Below are 1,030 nucleotides of genomic sequence, written 5' to 3'. Positions count from 1 at the left end.
CTGGGTGGTTTGGTGATCAATGGAGCCGCTTCTTTCCGAGGAAGAGTGAGGCGCCCTATGGAATCCGCGTCGGCGTACTCTTCGTCCATAATGGAAGCTGGTTTCAGTCGGTCGATCGTGACCCAGTCCTCACGACCATTTATGTATATGAAGTACGCCTTGTCGGTGCGTCGGAGGACGTGGAAGGGGCCTTGGTAGGGTCTCGTTAGTGGCGGGCGTCGTCCCTGATGAAGACGCATTTGCAGGACAATAGTGCCTTCGGGAGGAAGTGTTTGGTTCTGTCAGAGAAGGTCTTGATGCAGGGCGTGAATTTTCTGGTGGATTCCCGAAGTCTGGTGATGGAGACGTTGGCGTCGTCAGCATTGGTCGGGAAGAACTCACCTGGGACTGTCAATGGTTCCCCGTATACCTTCTCTGCAGGTGATGCTTCGCCGTTTGCCCGAGGGGCGGTCCTGAGGCCGAGGAGAACCCACGGTAGTTGGCTCTTCCAATCCTCACTGGTGCAGCGTGCCATTAGGGAAGCCTTGAGCAATTGGTGGACCCTCTCCACCAAGCCATTAGCCGTTGGGTTGTAGGCGGTGGTGGCGTGTAGCGATGTTCCCATCAGGCGGGCCAGGGCGGTCCACAACTCCGACAGGAAAACGGGTCCGCGGTCCGTCGTGACCTCATCTGGCACTCCGAATCGACTGAGCCAGCTGGCGAGAAGGACTTCGGCGCACGCTCTGGTGGTTGCCTCCAACATCGGCGTCACCTCAGGCCATCTGGTGGAGCAATCGATTATCGTCAGGAGGTATCTGGCGCCTTCCGATGGGGGTAGGGGACCCACGACATCTACGTGAATGTGGCCGAATATTCGCTTCGGCTCAGGAATTCCCCCACGCCTGATTCTGTGTGCCGACTTACTTTACTTGTTTGGCAAGAAACACAGGTCCTGGCCCACTCAAGGGAGTCCTTCTGAATTCTGTGACAGACAAACTTCTCCGCCAGGAGGCGCGAGAGTCCATGTATGACGTCGAATACGGCTCTCCTT

The 1,030-nt window shown here is 57.0% G+C and overlaps 1 protein-coding gene across 1 annotated transcript; it reads right to left on the bottom strand.

Moving 5' to 3' along the window:
• Positions 1–205: 205 nt before the first annotated feature.
• Positions 206–742, bottom strand: LOC135223342 (uncharacterized). Its single transcript, XM_064261804.1, has one exon. The coding sequence runs from the start codon at positions 740–742 to the stop codon at positions 206–208; it is 537 nt and encodes a 178-aa protein (XP_064117874.1).
• Between the last annotated feature and the right edge of the window lie 288 nt (positions 743–1,030).

This window comes from Macrobrachium nipponense, chromosome 8 (genome assembly GCF_015104395.2).
Source record: "Macrobrachium nipponense isolate FS-2020 chromosome 8, ASM1510439v2, whole genome shotgun sequence".
NCBI lineage: Eukaryota > Metazoa > Arthropoda > Malacostraca > Decapoda > Palaemonidae > Macrobrachium > Macrobrachium nipponense.
This window is presented reverse-complemented; position numbering and strand designations above follow the sequence as displayed.